The sequence below is a fragment of the Gallus gallus genome, chromosome 1 (genome assembly GCF_016699485.2).
Source record: "Gallus gallus isolate bGalGal1 chromosome 1, bGalGal1.mat.broiler.GRCg7b, whole genome shotgun sequence".
Taxonomy (NCBI): domain Eukaryota; kingdom Metazoa; phylum Chordata; class Aves; order Galliformes; family Phasianidae; genus Gallus; species Gallus gallus.
The window spans coordinates 79,289,227-79,306,079 of NC_052532.1; the positions used below are offsets into that span (position 1 = coordinate 79,289,227).

At 41.3% G+C, this 16,853-nt stretch overlaps 1 protein-coding gene across 2 annotated transcripts in view; it reads left to right on the forward strand.

Moving 5' to 3' along the window:
• The first annotated feature begins 117 nt into the window (after nt 1-117).
• The window catches only part of USF3 (upstream transcription factor family member 3), a 29,876-nt gene continuing 13,140 nt past the window's right edge, over nt 118-16,853 (forward strand). The window contains exons 1-5 of one of the 2 annotated variants that reach the window (XM_046939770.1): nt 118-615; nt 11,686-11,750; nt 13,446-13,474; nt 15,617-15,699; nt 16,366-16,462. In XM_046939770.1, coding sequence (XP_046795726.1) covers nt 11,704-11,750; nt 13,446-13,474; nt 15,617-15,699; nt 16,366-16,462 — 256 coding nt within the window. In that variant the 5' untranslated portion in view covers nt 118-615; nt 11,686-11,703. The remainder of the gene's footprint in view (nt 616-11,685; nt 11,751-13,445; nt 13,475-15,616; nt 15,700-16,365; nt 16,463-16,853) is intronic. The other variant, NM_001277825.2, reaches the window with a different exon arrangement.

Sequence of the window (16,853 nt, forward strand, 5' to 3'; positions counted from 1 at the left end):
TTCTCCCCGCCCACTCGTGTCGAGGGACGCCTTCCTGCTCTCACGCTCGTTGATTGGCCCGCGGGGCTGAACCCGCGCCGTCCGATTGGCTGTCGCGGGCCTCGCGTGCTAACAGCAGGGTAGGCTGCGCGGGAGGGCAGGAGAGTGGAGGCAGCGGCGGCGCGCTGGCACTGGGCGCCCGCCCGGAGGATGGTCCCCGCCGTGGGGGCGCCGCCGCCCAGCCCGCCCAGTCCCCCCGTGAGTGCGGGCCGCGGAGGGGGGGCCTGCGTTCGGGGAAGGGCGGAGGGGAGCGGACTGGGGCCGAGGGTGCTGCCGGTGGCCGCCCCTCCCCCTTCGCCGACCGTTGCCCGTGAGGGAGGCGGCGGTTGGCCGAGGGCGCGCGCCGCGCTTGGGCCCGTCGCCATGGCGACAGCGGGGCTGCGAGCCCACTCGGGATCCGCGTCCGGCCGGGCCGGGCGCGTCCCGTCGGCCTCCCGCCGCCCTCCGCCTCCGGGGCGCCCCGGGACGTAGGGGGCGACGGCAGCCCCTTTGTCTGACGGGGCGGCCTCACTGCGAGGTGGGGAGGGGGTGAGACGACAGCGGGCCGCGGCCTCCCGGGGCTTGGGAAACGTGCAGGTAACGGCACTGCCGAAATAGGGGTTATTGCTGGGAAGTCGCGGAGGTCCGAGGCGGTGAGCCGTCACGCGGTACTCAGGAAGTTGTAACTTCGGAGACAGCGAAAAGCAGGCAATTTCTGTCACCTGGGATATCTCTCAGCTGCAGTGTCTCTACAGTGTAGTCCAGAGAACGTGTCATGCATTGTGTTTGTGCTTTTGCTCTGGGAGAGCTCGGGCTGCAAGTGTGGTGGCTTCAGAGTGCGATGCAAAAGTCCTCCTCCTCCTTTACAGCTTTTCTTCTGCCTTGCTAACTAAAATTTTCCTCTTGGGTGTGTTTCCAGTTTGATTTCCTAAGGAAAGAAAGCTCGTGGACACGCTCCATCTATTCCTTCTCCGCCCTGTAACGTTAGCTCATTGTCCCATTTCCATTAAGTTTGCCAGTAACGGAGATTGAAGCCCTTATTCCATGGAAACCAGCACCTCACAAATGCAGAAGCTCAGGACTTGGGGTCACATTGAGGGTAGGGCACCTAGAAGGCAGCTGTGCCAGCATGTGGGACAGCACACATCTGCACGCACACAGCTGGGTGCAGCCACAGCACACATTGCCATTCATGCAGAGCTGTTGGTAAGGAAGAGGAGAAAGTGAGAAGAAAAAGAGAGGTGTGAGGACATGTCGGGTCACTGACCATAACCATGCAGAGAACTGCATCTTCGTTTCTGCTTTATTTTTATTTTTCACATAACATCCTGGCTTTCTGTTAAATGCAGCCAGACACACATTTATTAAGAACAATAAGCAAAGATAAGTTAATGTTGCGCGTTAAGCATTCAGAAGTCAGGTAATGTAGAGGCTTGCTTTGGAAGCATGACTTCAGCTTTTTTTCCCCTCCTTGTACGGCTCACTGGGGCAGTCTTAGTTACGTTGATTATATTATATGGCACTTTAACAAACTGCAGAGTGCTATTTGTCACATGTGAATTGCATGCAGTAGTCAGACAAACAGGAAGGAATAAATTATGGGTGAATGGTTGTTATTACGAGGTGTTAGAAGCTTAATTCTGACTTTCAATTAATGCCGTAGTTAGTAATGACCCATAAGTACATTTTGGGTTGAAGTGCTCATCAGTTTATGGGCACTAAACTTAGAAAATGATAGTGTTACAAGCATGGTTTTAAGATGCGTCTAAAATAACATCAGCCACATGAAGTGACTTGAGAATAGATATAAATGATGCATTGTTTGGATATGAGTCCCTTAGGGAAGATTTTAACAGAGTGGAAGGAGAAAGGGTGGTGAAGCCTGGAGGAGTCCAATAGCCCTGAGGTGGGAATTAGGCTGTGGGTGCCAAGTAGTGGCTTTGCTGCTTCAGTTCCTGCTTTTCCAAGCAGTCTGTACACCTAGGAGCTGAGCAGGGGTGGACTGAACTGACTGTCACCTACGTGGCATTGTGATATGTGGCTGACGTGTCTCTGCTGTGTGCATTGTGGGGGAGCTTTAGTTTGAACTTCAAAAGACAACGTGAACAAGGTGTCAAAAATTCAGCGTCGGTGTTCTACTGACACTACTGGCCAAGTTGCTCCAGCTTTCTCATCTTGCCTCTTGGGTGAATGTAGAGGGGCTTCCGACTTCTTTAAAGAGAGAAATTAAAGAGCCCCTGTTACATTTTGCATGTTTGTTAGTTTTTTTTTTCAGCGTGCTGAAATCATAAGAACACCTCAGGCTTCCAGGCATAGAACAAATTAGTCCACAGAATGATTTGGAATAGAGCTCTCTTCAAATACACTTTTGCTTTGCAGAGGAGGTTGGCGTGAGGTATGTGGCATTGTAACCAGGCACAGCCAGCTTTTAGGTAAATTAATTAATTAATGTGTGGATTGAAGTTGGTACTAAACCAGGTAGGAATATCAGCAAATACATATGGAGGATGAGAGCAAGGACACATTAGATTTGACGATAACCAGTTGATAGTTTACTTTTGCACACTAGTATTCATGTTTTTGTAATAACTGTTTGGATCTGAGATGCACTTATAAATAACTGTAAATGACACATGCCTGTGGGGAGGTAGAAGTTGCATTTGGTGTGAAGGGATCCTCAATTAAGAGGATATTTATTTTAATAAGGCTGTTTGCATCTTAAATTGTAAATGCGTATAATAGTTAACTTGTAAATATACCCACTGCGCCACTTTGAAGGATAGTAAGTATTGCAGCGCAGCCTTTCCAATGAGACTGTTCTCTGGGCTGCCCAGAGAGGTTGTGGATGCCCCATCCCTGGAGGTGTTCAAGGCCAAGTTGGATGGGGCCCTGGGCAGCCTGGTCTAGTATTAAATGTGGAGGTTGGTGGCCCTGCCTGTGGCAGGGGATTGGAACTCGAGGATCCTTGGGGTCCCTTCCAGCCCAAGCCATTCTATGATTCCATTAAGTAACATAATACTGAACGGCGTGCATGAATATCAGAATGGCAGTGGAAACGTGTGCCTGGCTGTGTGTACACACAAGGTGTTCTTATGAAAATGGTTGTACAGCATGTGTGTAGGCATAGCATCTGACAACATTAATGTTTCTAACAGTTCCATAATTCATTGAGTTACAGCTCTCAGGCTTCTGAGGACGCATTCTGCTTGTCTCCAGCTTTAAAGACTGCTCACTTGCAGTCACTTTGTAACTTGTTTCCTGGGCTGGCATTTTTCATCTTGGTGGTATTTGCGACTCTTGTATTCAAGTTCAGTCCCTTGGGGATGCTTTTTCCTATTCTGAAGGACACTGATCATAATGTGATTCTGGAAAGCTGAGTGAGAACATCTCAGCTTGAACTGTTGAGCAGAAGGGTTCCTTTTTGCCTGACTGCAATAAAACCTGTAGAGATGGTAACTCCCTGGTTAAGAAACACTGTGCACTGCCACACCTATCTAATGGTAGCCTAACTTACTGGTTAAAATGAAATTCCAGCTTTTATATGTGCACTTTGTGTGTCTAAAGTGTACTTTGTTGCGACTTTGCAAGTGTGAAACTGTTGTCATGCTCTGAGTGAGCACAAAAGTGAGTCTGTGGTATGGGCAGGATGGACAGATCTTGTGTAACCAGAGTTTGTTTCCTGTATGAAGTGTTGTGGCATTAACCTTCTGAGATGAATGGGGTACTTCAGCAACTGTGACACCTGATAGCAATCTTTTACATCAGCCAAGCTGTATGCCATTGTGATGCAGATAGGAAAGTAGCTGGCTCAAAAACGTTCCCCGCTTCCCTTTAACAATCGCCTTTGTCACCCTGTTACCTGTACTTGTACTTCCATCTGTTTACTTGACCAAAAGGAGATCAATTCCACCTAAAAGCACACCTCGGCCTTGCTGGTACTTGTACCAAAGTCAGTTCTCTGTGGGCCATCCCTAGTGAGGCTGGAGAGATCCAAGTTTGGGTCTGCTAACTCAGAAATCTAAGCACAGACTTCTCAGGCCCTGTGATCTGGACATCAGTGGTGTGGAAGATGGTTGAAAATCTTGTTCTTTAGGCTGCTGGCACTATTAAGTCAGCATAAAGGCATTGTGAGAAAAGGAGAGGTCAACTTCAAAAAATTGGATTTCTTCAATTATCTGTAGTGTAAAGTGAAAAAAAAAATTGGCAATTTGGGATGCATGCTGCATCTGTAGTCTGTAAGAAGTGGTTGCCTTGTGGGACGGTTATTTCATGCCAGCTCTCTTTGGTGTAGTTGAATTCTGCACTGCTTTCACTCATCAGTGAAGTTAGCTAGAAACTGCATGTAAGTCTTAGATTAGAATTAGATCAGTCTTAAATCCTGTTTCTTGTTTGATTTGTGTTGCAGGATCTGTAATACTTACGAGATCCTGTTTAAATATTACGTACGTACAGTGCAAATGCTCGATTCTTCTATATAAGTCTCACTTGTTCTAAATTCAGAGACTTCCAGGGCCATTTGAGAAGTCCAAGCACCGCCAGTGAAGGTGGGAAGAGGCAACATCACATAATTTTGGAGTAGTTAGGGCCTCCCTGCACATCTTCCTATTATTGCAGTAAGGACAGTTCATTAACTAAGGAAACCTAGTTTAGCATGTTGCAGTGTAACTCATTAACTCTGTCAGTATCTGGCTTCTGATGAAAATCATTAAGAAAAGCTAAATTTTTTCACTGCAACGTACCAGGCTTGAATTATTGTCTTTCATATCTCTGCATTGCCTACGTCTCTCCATAATGCTCTAAGTGACTTCAGAACATAAACTGTCAGATGTGTACATAGCATTAAAAAAAAGAAGTATAAGCCTATACTCTTAAGTGTGGATAAACTAGTATATTCAAGCTATCCCTGCTGAAGAACGCAATGGAGATCTCCCTCTTTTGGTTCCCTTTCAAGATATTGTTGCTAAGTCAGTCTCGGGTGGCAACTACAGTGTGATTTCAGACCAATGTAGAGAAAGCAGATGGAGGTAAAAGCGTTTTTAGAGAAGGCTTTTCTAATGATGTAAGACTTGTATAATCGTGCTATTGGTCTGTTTGTTGATCTTGTCCTTTGCCTTTACTCAGTTCTTACAAACCTCTGCAAAGTAAGAACTTGGAGGTCTGTTTTCAGCTTCTGTTCATTGTTAGTGCTGAACTTCTACAATGCCCTGTTTGCTTTCTCTGGTGCTTACAGGTCTGCTTACCACTGGATAGCTCATGTACAGTAATCCCACCAAGCTGAATAACTAGTTCTTAAAGTTGTTCTTAAAGGAACTACTGAATTCAGGTTTCCTATGGATTTGGAAGTTGTGCCATTTTATAAGCAGAAGGGGCAATGGCTGTTCACAAGGGTGGATAGTGATAAGACAAGGGGGGATGGTTTTAAACTGAGACAGGGGAGGCTTAGGTTGGATATTAGGAGGAAGTTTTTCACACAGAGGGTGGTGATGCAGTGTAACAGGTTGCCCAAGGAGGTTGTGGATGCCCCATCCCTGGAGGCATTTAAGGTCAGGCTGGATGTGGCTCTGGGCAGCCTGGTCTGGTGGTTGGCGACCCTGCACATAGCAGGGGGGTTGAAACAACAATCATTATGGTCCTTTTCAACCCAGACCATTCTATGATTCTGATATATAGCATATACTGATAGTGATTTTAAATTTCTTCTTTAAGATGTGGTTGTTAAGAAAGTGTCCATGCTGCACACCTATTCCCAGGTATCTTTAATTGTGACTTCTGTTAAATCAAACCAAAATAGTTTGCAGCTTTATCCCTGCCAGTAAGATACAAAACTGTCTGTCAGACATCCAGATCACAAGGTGAGCCCCTTATTTCTGAAACTAGAAATTAGGTCCACTTTGTCTAGAAAAAAAAGAAGAGCAAGGAGAAGAGAAGAGCAAAGGAGAGAAATAGTCCTCTTCCATCTACTAAAGCCTTTTGTTAGGAGCCTGCAATGAAAAGTACACTGCATAACTGTGGGGGTTTTGTTCATTTTTGTCAGGTATAGGATAGTGGCATTTGTTTTTAAAGCTTATTGTAGCTGATAATAGTGAAAGTACCATTTCAGGAATACTGTGCTGACCTTTCCTGAAGGACGTGGCAGTACGCTGCTTGACAGGTGCTTTGGAAGCACCTTTCAGACAGCGGTAGAAGTACTGTTTCCTAGTACCTTGCCTATTTTTGCCCTTAAGATTCATTGGGAAGAACCTTAGAATCATAGAATCGCTAAGGTTGGAAAAGACCCACAGGATCACCCAGTCCAACCATTCACCCATCACCAATGGTTCTCGCTAAACCATGTCCCTCAACACAACGTCCAAGCGTTCCTTGAACACCACCAGGGTCGGCGACTCCACCAGCTCCCTGGGCAGCCCATTCCAGTGCCTCACCACCCTTTCAGTGAAGTAGTATTTCCTAATGTCCAGCCTGAATCTTCCCTGGCGACTTTTTCCCACACGGAAAGATCACCGTAACCAAATCTGACGATGGATTCCTTCTGCGTGTTATAAGGGAGCTTTGTAGTTGAGACAGGAAGAGCAACTGTATAGGTCTTAAGATCACATGTTAAATTCTTAGTTTGTGTCATATTTCTCAAACCTCAACCTATAAAATATTTAAGAACTTTGTTGTGTAATCCTTTGTAGTTTACGACTTATCTGAGAAGATGTATAAAAAAAGTTTACATAAACTCTCCTGTGCAGTTCTGTTCTTGGGCATTTTGCACTACTTGTTAGGTAGAGTGCTTGCATTTCCAGTATAGCTGTAAGAGAACACTCTTGTGGCTAACTTGATACTTCCTTAAGATCTCACGCAGTTTTATAAACAGACTACATGAGGATCATTTGTGGTTGCACAACGGATAAGAGCTTTGATTAAAACCTAAAAATGAAGTGAGTGATAGCATTCTGGATGCCGTAGCCAGCATGTTTTTGTTTTGATTTTACACTGATTATGAAACCCTGTGACAAAGTAGTGATCTTTGATTTGATTGGAGGAAAGGGTGTATTATAAAGCAGAATTAGGTTTGCTGTTGCTGGCTCTGTAACTTTGAATTTATTCCACCAGTCTTTCCTGTGTAAGGCATCCTCAATTATAAATAATCGTCTGGGTTCCAGGAGTCAGAGACCACGAAGACTTACGGTACAGCTTTTTCAGGAAGAAATCATTTGTTCTTTAGGCAGCATGCTGCCAGAAAGGGTTGGCTCACCATGAGATGCTGCTACATGGGAGTAGAAATGTGCTCACAGCCTGTACGGGACACTTGTGTTATCTACTACAGGTAGAGGTACTGTCACAGAAGGAAGTTGTCCACAAGCCACTTGGCACCCACTTAGCCTTAGCCACCAAAGCAGAATCTTGGATAGCTTTGTCAAGTGGGTGAAAGGGTGGTCAGGCACTGGAATGGGCTGCCCAGAGAGGTGGTGGAGTCACCGAGCCTGGTGGTGTTCAAAGAGCGTTTGGATGTTGTGTTGAGGGACGTGGTTTAGCGGGAACCATTGATGAAAGGCGAATGGTGGGACTGGATGATCCTGTGGGTCTTTTCCAACCTTAGCGGTTCTATGATTCTATGAGTGTGACATAATTAAATGTGTCTTCAATTTGAAACTAATCTTCTGTTTTGGAGTGCATAGTGGGTTGCTGAAAGTCATGGAAATGAGCGCTGTCATGCAACTTAAATGCTTCCTCCTTTCTTGCTTCCTTTGTGAAATTGGTGCATGGTAACTTGTGAATCTTAACAGAGCATCTATGGAGCACAGTGTCCTGAGGATTTCCATGGTCATCTTTCTTTTCTGATTTCCCAAATAAGAATTCTAGTCCCCTTATTTTGATCTAAAATGGCTGAAGACCCTCCTTAGGGGGACATCTCTGATCTTAGTGATTTTTAGCTTGTGTACCAATTGTGTAATTTTTGCTCTTTGCCTTCAAATACCTGCTTCCATATAACAGTTCCCCTAGATCATGGGAGACAGTTTGTATAGGTATTTTCTTTGCTAGTCCTGCACGTCACTTTGGTCTGTCCGTAGTTCCATCATCATCCACAGAGTGGGTGGGGGTGGCAGCAGCTCACAGCTGGGTGCAGAGGTCCAGAGGCACCTCTCCTGAAGTAGCATTCAGAACATCAGCAGCAGGTAAGGGGCTTTATTCGGTGAAGTGATATTCCTGTCTCTGTGCCTCCTCTGAAGTTTAAGTGAATGAGGTACTAAACTCAGAGGACTAAACGGACAGCAATGCCAGAGCAAGAATAATGAAAAATAAGATAAGAAGTTTTTTAGAATTTCCTTAAGCAATTCTGGTAAGCATTCTTCTGAGGAATGCTCTCTTGAACTCATGTGTTAGTAAACAGTCATGAGCAACTATGACTTTATTATTATGAAAATTGGAAACAAAAATGAATTTGATGGCCCATCACTTGCATGATAAGCCTGCATCTTCCTGCAATATTGTTAAAAAAAATAGAGAGAGAGAGAGAGGGAGGAATTTTGCTTTCCAGTTCTCTTACATGATCTTGTATAATACCCTCAGTGAAACTTAATTGCTTTAAGTCAGTGGGAGGAAAGATAGTCTTTGAGGTTAGATAGTACAAACAAAAGAAGTGAGTAAGAAATTGTAAAAGCAGTGAAGCTTTTATCTCCATCTGTTGCTGTTGTCAGACACTTTAAAAAATTAAGTGGGTTGTATGGCACGCTGTAGTTTATTGGCATTGGTTTGCTGTCACTAGCTCTTGCAGAAGCTCATGGAACAGCCTAGTTGCCACAGGAAGCAATCAGCTGGTATGGATTGGAAATGTGTATTCTGTGAAAAGTCAAGATAACTCTTGCCTGCCCTTCAATCCCTCAGATCCCTTCCTGGATTTATTAAATAAATAAAGAGTACCTGTGGTGATCTAGCTGACCTGAACTGGTCAGCCAGCATGTACGTGCTGATCATAGAGGAGCATCCATTCACTTACCTTCACTGTCAGTGCTGACCTTACCCATTCTTCTCTGCCCATGCTCAACTTTTATAAACTTCCAGGAATGTCATGTCTTTGAGGGATTTTGTTCAGGTTCATCACTGGGCCCAGTTGTCATGAGTGGGTTGAAGAGTAGACACAGTGTAGTAGCAAGAAAACATTGGATTCCTCAGAAATGAAACTAAAAAATACCAAAGGGATTTTCACTTTCACTGAGTAGGACCATTTCTCCCTCTATTTTCCTATCCAGTAGTCTTAACAGGTTACTTTTATAAGCAAAAGTAGTTGGTATGTTGGTAACAATCACAAAGATAAAGTTTCAAATTCAATTTCCTGCTATCGTTTTGTTAGCTAACTGCAAAATGACAATAGAAGTGTCTCAAGGGGGGGGATAAAGCAAAGGCAGTGATGATTTTTATCTCAAGGGTGCCTTGCTTGTGATTAAAGGCTTGAATTAAGTCTTTGGTTGAAGCTAGCCTTGTTGTTAAACATACATTGAAGACTGGAACAGAGCGTTCCAACAGTAGGTTGAATAAAGAGGACCGTGCCTTGCAGGAAAAGATAGCGTTCGTGTAGGAGTTACCTATGCCTTGGAATTGATCTTATCCATAAATCATGACTGAAAGTGTGTGAACCTAGTAAGAACTGTAAAACCACAGCACTGATTAAATTGCATTAAACTTAAATCTCCAGAAGACAAAAAAAAAAAAAAAAAAAAATTTTGGAAATGACACTGCATTTAAACTAAAATTAGTATTTCAAGCTGGCATTGAGAGAGCTGTAAGCTACATAAAACTTGAGAATAAATAACCATAAATGGTCAATTGTATCCTTGATCTGTCTGAAGAATTTGGGCTTTGCAGCATTATTTCTGCAGAGGATATTCAGCTGAGTTGAGTGAGCGTATTGCATGAGTGAACTTAAAATGTATTTGCCCCCAAGCTTATAGAGCAAATACTTTTCTTCTGCTGCAGCAAATCAGAAAATGAATCTCTCCTGAAAGTATCACTTGATATAGTATAAGTAAAGAGAAACAAACAAAACACTGGTGGGGCAATGGCTGCTAGGGAGAAAAGAGATAGGATAAACATTATTCAGCAATCCACACAAGTTTCTACCTCTGCAGCTTTTTAACATTTTCAGACCATGTGTGTTCAGGAACTCTTTCAGATAGCACCTCCCTGCTGTCATCTGCTCTGTTTTGACGTTTATCAAATAAAATGCAAAAATTTTCACCCCATCCCTGGAGGCATTCAAGGCCAGGCTGGATGTGGCTCTGGGCAGCCTGGTCTGGTGGTTGGTGACCCTGCACATAGCAGGGGGGTTGAAACTCAATGATCATTGTGGTCCTCTTCAACCCAGGCCATTCTATGTGCTTATGTTCTGTGTGCTTACAGAATAAGAAAAAAATCTTCAGTTCCCAATCTTTCTTGAGTTACAACTTTGAAGTAGGTGCTCGAGTGTTGTATGTAAGAGCTATTTAATACACTTAACTGCTTCTTTTTGAGGAGAAAATTGGAGTTTGAAATAAACTAACTGTTCCCTTAGCTAATGGGTATGGTCTTGTTTATTCTTACCACCCCTACACTGTTTTGAAACACTGTTTGGATTGTATGAGCTTCAATAAACTTCTGGCTTGAAGTAGTCCCACGGTAATGCAAAATCAAAATAATATTAATCACACTTTTGCACCCTGTTTCTTCTGCAGGAAGTGGGCTGTGAATCCCAGCAGAACTGAAGCTATGAAATGCAAACCTCATTGTTTACATGTGACAGTTAGGGGGGCTGGTACTCAATGTGGTGGCATCTGGCAGGGAACAGCATCCCTTGGAATAAACCTGTTGACTGGAAAAGAGAGTTTGGCTGCACCTCCTCCCATTAAAAAAAAAAAAAAAAAGCAAATTTATGTTCTGTTTTCCTTTTTACTTTCTTAAAATAGTTGAGTTTATAATTGCTTTTTTTTTTTTAACTGAGGAAATGGAAAGCAGTTCTTCATAGACAGCAGAGGTTCACAAGGCATCGATGCAGGTGTACTTCATTTTTAATGGTCACATGACCAACCTATCTACAGAAAGGTGATGGACTTCTGCACACATGGTAGTAATGTAATGATTGTACCAATATGTACAGTGTATTATAGTGTGTATACAGTTACAGTGTATATTTCTATATATCCTGCAGCATCTTGCAGTATACTTTGTGTCTTGCCATGTCTTTCACAGTATTTTGCAAAATTTACTGAAATAATCATGGTGGTAAGCCACAAGGAACTGAGGCAACGCATACATAGGGAATTAAAGAAGAATAACAACTAAGCCACTAGATTTGCCAGTCAAATGTATAGCCAAACAAAACGTGCCAAGTGGCCTTAGTCCAATCTGTTTGTACCAAATAGTTTGTAGTAATGAATCATTAGTGCTTATTCAACTTCAAAGTGTATGCAAGTTGAAGGCTTCTTGTGCTGAGTGTTCCTGCTAAGTGAGGTTATCCCTTGTGAACCATGTACCACAATAAAGCATGCCTGCTTCTTAATGCCAAATTCATCTTAAGGAGTTTTCTTTCAGACTGGTGTTTTGTCCGGTAACAGTAAGGCTCTGTCCTGGTGGTCAAAGGCAAAATTATGTCATGTGCAAAGAATCCAGAAGAGTGCAGTTGTTAATTCTTTCCATAATTTTCTTCAGGTTCTCTTTTCTGAAACCATGCCAGAGATGACAGAGAATGACACCCCTACTAAGAAGCAATATCGGTGAGTTTCTGTGAAAAAATGATTTTTGCAGTTCTGTAGTTTGTGGTTGTACTGCAATGATAAAATTTCTAGTTATAAATTTACTAATAAGGTTATTAAGAAGCAGTTCTGAGGGTTGACCAGGATTGATGCAAAAGTTTCACTCAGTTTTGATAGAGTGGTTTAGATGTCTTTCACAAATTACAGTGGAATCTAGCTCTTCACAGATCTCTGCTGAAATTCAAAATACACCCTGAGGTTGAATAGCAATGCTATAACCGAAGTTTTTAATCAAATGGCTTAGGATTCATCACAACTTTTATAAGTTTTTGTTTCTGTGTAGTAATTTATTGATCTAACACCTGATTTGGCAGTGTAGTCTTTCAGTCCTTAGTTACAGCACCCAACTTTTACTAGCTGGCCATACAGGATATGTTTCACGGTAATCACGGGTGAGTATCTTTGAGATAAGTGAGAAAACTGTAGTTTACTGTTAACTGAGATTGTTTTTAAATGATTTTCTACACACATTGAAGTTCTGGTGGTGCACATTTTCAATAAATAGAAGATTCATCACTTCTAGAATGGTTGCAGAACGGATGTGCAGGCAACTGCACTGTCTTGTAAGCAGAGTTACTCCAGATGCATACTGTTGGTGGTGAGTTACCACAAATAACAGTGTGTCAAAGTATAAAGGGTATGCGGCCAATAGTAGTCACTCATGTCATTCACATATATCTTATATTCTCACTTCACGTTCCTTGTTACATCTGGACTGTGTTTCAATAGTGAGTGGAGAGCAGAAAATACTACTGTTTCTCGCATGCTGTAGCCAAACCACTAGACTGAGAGGGTGCTGCTGAGCAGAAGTCTTTTGAAACATTTATCTGTTTTTTAAATGAAATATCTTTTTTGAGAAAAAAATGTGCGTTGTTTTACTGTATTTCTTGAAAACATTTGGCTTACTGCATGTCTACAGGACACTTGGTTTTATTTATAAAGTACATGTTTAGAACTTATTGACTTCCAGCAAAAGCAGTTTGAGGCATTGCACGTTGATTCTCATCTGGTTGCCATTGGTTCAGGAATCCCAGAGGAAAATGTGAAAACAAAGAGAACCCTCACACCCCCAGATTATATCTAGACAGAATTTTGAGGCAGTAAAGTGGAACAGTTGCAGAGGAAAGAGAATTCTGGTTTCTAACAAAGGAAGCATGTTTGATACCAGAAGGTTGATGCTTGAAGGTAACAGATCTGAAAGAATCTGTTTGCACTGTAATATTTTCTCCTTTTTCATTGATTCTGTGAATGTAAAAGCAACATTTCAAACAAATTATTGGCTATCCTGTTGGTCAAAATTAGTTTTTGGGTTATAATATTTAGCATTGGATGGTATCATAGTTTTTGATGAACAAAATAAGCAAAATCCATCTCTGTCCAATAAATATGTAGCAATAACCAAATGGATTATTACTGTGTATCTTGTTATGCTGAAATTGATTCAAGTCAGAACACTAATGACTTTTTTTTGTTAGAAACTATTTAATGCCTGTTTCATACCAATCATTGTATTACTTCTGCTATATTCTTGCTCACGGTGGGTGTAATATATAGTATTTTTAGCTGTAATTGAAATAATACAATAAGAGAAAATTGTTTGTGTGCAGTTTTTTTTTCCTTTGTTTCACGTCACTGTTTTCCCTTTATCATTAACAGAAAGAAAAATCGGGAGACGCATAATGCAGGTAGGAACATTATTTTTGTTGCTTCTTCTATAAATAAGCACAGATTCTTCAATAACTTATTTTGCCTGGAGAAGGTTCCTCTATAATAGTTTGTAACATAAAAAAAACCTGACATCCTACCAAACATTTCTCTGTGGTCCTGCGTAGAATACCTATGCACAGGTCGGACCCTTAGGCCTGCTCCAGCAATTGTGTGTGACTATCATCTGTATGCTGTGGGACTTACATCCCCCGTGCAGTATGCAGCCTTTTCTGTCCATTGAATTTTACTTTCAACATCATTTGATAACTATCAGCAGAACTGTCAGGCTTCAGTAGGGTCTGAAGGTTTTGGCCTTGTTTATCTAGATAGATACAAAATACTAAACTCTTGAATCTACATCTCTCTTCATTAAACAGTGCAAATGTGTGGTCTCTGCAACCTCAAATGGAAAAAAACACCCAGTAGTTTCCACGTGTCCAGGATGTGGCCAATTTCCTAAAGACTAAGAAGTATTGGGAAAGAATCTTAACAAGTTAATTTTAAGATGGCCAGGCTCATTCTAATTCTCAGTTCCTATTTTGCTTGCTGATAGCTTTGAAAGTCTTCCTCTAGTGGGCTGATCTCTGCAAGACGTGGGGACAAGCTCCCTCGAGCCCTGTTGCTTGCTTAGTCATTAATGTCGGGACAAACAGAGTGGAAGATACTACCAAAACAAAGGAATAGTGCTTCACAACTACTGTGGTATCCGCATGTATTAGCAACAGTAAGATATTTAAAAATTAAATCCCACAGATAATGTATTTTAATGTTTGTACAGCTGCTCTTGTGTGACTGACCACTAAGAATACTGGCGAAACTGGCATCAGTGATGGGTTTTTAAACCCCCGTGTGACTTAATTGGATAAAGTTATGTAAAAGTCACAGGCTCTTCAGAACTGTTATACTGTTCTAGAAGATAGATAGGCTGCAGGATTTCTTTAAAAGCTGTACGCAAACTTCTGCCTTGCCTATAAATAACAATATAAAATGCAGCTTTAGCTCAGAGTAACTGCTTTGCTTAGCTTATATTTCTTTAAGGATTTCTGTTCTTCATTTGCTGTAAATGAATGTGACCTTTTGTTGAAGTCATGCTAGACCTGGGGAGGAGTCCAAAGATGTTCACACATTGCCTGTGCCTTAGGCTTGGCAAATTACACAGTTCCCAGAGCAGAGAGGGTGCCTTGGGGGAATACTTTAAATGAGATGTATGCATTGTTCTCGTGCTAGACTCACTGATCTCCATGTGTCTTAGCTCCCATCTAAATGGAGACTGAAGACAGTGCTTTGAGGTTTTGGATTGGTTGGTTGGTTTTGGTGTGTTTTTATCCTCATAAATTTCATGCAGAAGACGCTTTATTTTGCTGTGTTAGAATAGAACTTAATCTATCTAGGCAAGTCTCTGGGAACACTTCTTTCTTGTCCTGAAATACAAAAATTACTTCACTTGTTTGAGAAATGTAAATTGAAGTGAGAGACTACTGAAACAAAACTATTTAAAATAAATCAGTAAATCTGTGAAGGAGCATGATAGAAGTAAAACACTGTTTTGCTTGTAGAAAGTATGCTCAATCTGTGGGTTACTGTGTTTCTGTATGTACCAAAAGCAGCCCTGCTGCACAAAACAAGAGTCACAATGAATGACACATCGATATGAATCTTGACAGTGCCATGACAGAACTTTAAAAGAACGCCTAAACATTTTAATATCTGACTTCCTTCAAAATGGGTAATTCACTGGCAATATTGTTCATTAAAGTATTTTTTTTAGTTCCAGTCATAATAAGATCTTTCACAACAGTTAGAGCTTTCAACATAAAAATGAGTAAATGATAGCCTATATAGCTAGAACCAACTAGAAATGTGATAGCTCTGCTTTACTATAAAGGCATCCTGAAAATCCTAACCTTTTAAAGTTATTGCTTCTTATGTGACACCTGTTAATTTCACTGAGTGTTAATTCAATAACTGAAGTTTACTTTAGAGATTTTTTTATTCTACCATTCTACATGGTTCCAGTAACTCAGGAAATAATGTGTTTATGAGCCCTTACATTGGCAGTAGTTGTCTTGTTGTGTTGACTTGCCCAACTAGATGACATAGTACGTGTTATTTTTGCTCAGTGGAGAGGCATCGAAAGAAAAAGATTAATGCTGGGATAAACAGAATTGGAGAACTCATTCCCTGCTCTCCAGCACTTAAACAGGTAAGTGTTCACTCAGATGTGCATCCTGTAAAATGTTTATGTTTTCTTGTCTATAGAAGTACAAATACTTATTTTGCTATTTGTCTCACAAAGAAGACAAAAGTGTCTGAATTAACATGCTTGAAATTTTACTAGTTATTAGTAGGATTTTAAAAAGTACTTATAACAGAATTTCTCTTTAGGAATACAAAGCCATGCTAATATATTTGCACAGATTTTTGAGCTTCATGTCTGAAGGTGTTATATATAACTGCTGAAGGAATGAACAGTACAAGTTGGACATGCGACTCACTGACTTTCTCCTCCATTCACGTGTGCAGTGTTTCTGAGCAGATTCATTTGTCCATGGCCATCTAATCATCTTGCTGGTGTCTGCTTGTCCATTCACAACTTTCCAAAGTCCTTATTAAACATGCATGCGTGTTTATTTCCATAATCTTTGGCATAATGGAATGAAAGGAATTCTGAAAGTCAGATATTAACAGAAAGGGAAGATAGTGTCCTCATGCGAGGTGAAAAGACTAAACAACAAAAAATGTTCAGAAAAGCATTCTGTTTAGCACTTTTTTAAAATGAAGACTCTTGGATCGAGTGCAAGATCTATCATTGATAGATCCAATAATGGTGAGATTTCTTGTTAATTTCATGTTTGTTTTTCCTTTGAAGAGCAAGAACATGATTCTGGATCAGGCCTTTAAGTACATAACAGAAATGAAAAGACAGAATGATGAGCTTCTGTTAAATGGAGGGAACAATGAACAGGGTAAGTACAGATTCCACTGGAAGCTCTAGAATTTCTGTCACTCCTTTCTAGTGTGTGTTTGTTAATACTAAGAACAAAGCCAGGGATTCCCTGCATCAACAGACTTAAGGAATCCCAAGACATATGCATACAAAAAGAAATCTGCTTAGAATAACCTCAGAAAGGAAACGAAGAAAATGCCCAAGCGCATGTTCTAGCTATGAGATTTGAAGTGGTCATCTTGTGATGTAACATAATGAAAGATCTCACAGGTAATGCAAGATTCCATCATTGTTTTTTTCTACTGTAATGTGCTGAAAAAATTCTGATAAAACTCAGGATTAGATTTTCTTCATTGGAAAGATGGATCTTTCTTCATCCAGTTGTTTTTTTTTTTCTTCCTTTCAAACAC